Raw genomic sequence first — 1,177 nt, 5'->3', positions numbered from 1 at the left:
TCTCTGTCTGAGGACGTCAAATACATTTCAGCCTTATTTCTTCCTAACTTCCTAGCTTCCTAACTCCACCAGGGGATAGGAGATGGGATATGATGCTGGTAATCTTATAACATACCCAGACATCACTGGTTAAACTACTGGTTAAAGTTCTGTGCTCATAAACCTTGTTTTTACGCAGCGACTTTGAAGCAGCTGCTTGAATTTTCCTAAAGAATGTGTCTGATGTGTTTCTATCTGTAGAGGAAATGCTGTGTTTATTTATGCATTATGCATGAATATTTATCTAATGTTTATCTACAGACATGAGGGAAATAGATCATAAAACCATCAGTGAAGTTGCCTCCATGGTGGCAGTCCGTCCGATGCAGCCTCTGATGAAACGATCAGTAAATGGTGTCGATAGTTCACTAGAAACCGAGTTTGTAGACATGGATGAAAGACTCGAAGAGATGTGGTTTTTAAAGTTCTGATGAAATAAGCTGAACATGATGTGATTGATAATAATAGTGATTCATATTTACTGTGTTGTCAGGCGGAACCAAACCCAAACCGCCTGAGCGCCGTTGAGAGACTAGAAGCTGACAAAGCCAAGTATGTGAAGAGCCAGGAGGTCATCAACGCAAAGCAGGAACCGGTCAAACCGCCGGTCCTGGCCAAGCCCACCGCTGACCCCTCCATCCGGTCCAAGAAGAGCCCTGGTTCTGGCGGTGGAGGAACCACAGCGGGGACGCCTTTCAAAGCCTCCAACAACAACGCAAAGTCGGACACATGTGCATCCAGCTGTAGCGGCAGCAAGCGGGAGAACCTAAACCTGGAGATCTTAAAAAACCTGCTAAACTCCTCGTCGTCCTCAGGGGCCGGGTCTGAAGGACTGTCCACTGGAGCCAAGAGTGCCGTCCTCCTGAGGTCGTCGGCCCGCCTGGCACGGAGCTGGACTCCTTTGGGGTACGCCTCTTCTGATGTTTCCTCATGTCTTTCTGATGCCGCTTCGTCAAAGTCAGATCTAGTTTTTGACCAAACGTTTCTCCTCTGATCCTCAATGATCCTCAAGTTGATATCATGGCGGTTCCGCCGCCATCAAAACACCTGGCTCAGCGGCGCTAAGCCCTGACCAGTGTTAGGTTAGATGCTAAGCTTAGCTCTATGACATGTATTATAAAGAAACAAGTCAAAGGTC

At 47.2% G+C, this 1,177-nt stretch overlaps 1 protein-coding gene across 1 annotated transcript in view; it reads left to right on the top strand.

The window, feature by feature from the left end:
• fam110b (family with sequence similarity 110 member B) overlaps window positions 1–1,177 on the top strand; it is a 6,893-nt gene that overhangs the window by 2,558 nt on the left and 3,158 nt on the right. Inside the window, exon 2 of the mRNA XM_015402110.1 lies at window positions 533–945. Within this exon, the coding sequence (XP_015257596.1) occupies window positions 533–945 (413 nt within the window). The remainder of the gene's footprint in view (window positions 1–532; window positions 946–1,177) is intronic.

Source organism: Cyprinodon variegatus, unplaced genomic scaffold (genome assembly GCF_000732505.1).
Source record: "Cyprinodon variegatus isolate N-32 unplaced genomic scaffold, C_variegatus-1.0 Scaffold1300, whole genome shotgun sequence".
Classification (NCBI taxonomy): Eukaryota; Metazoa; Chordata; class Actinopteri; order Cyprinodontiformes; family Cyprinodontidae; genus Cyprinodon; species Cyprinodon variegatus.
Note: the sequence above shows the minus strand (reverse complement) of the source record. Positions and strands in the feature narration are given on the sequence as shown.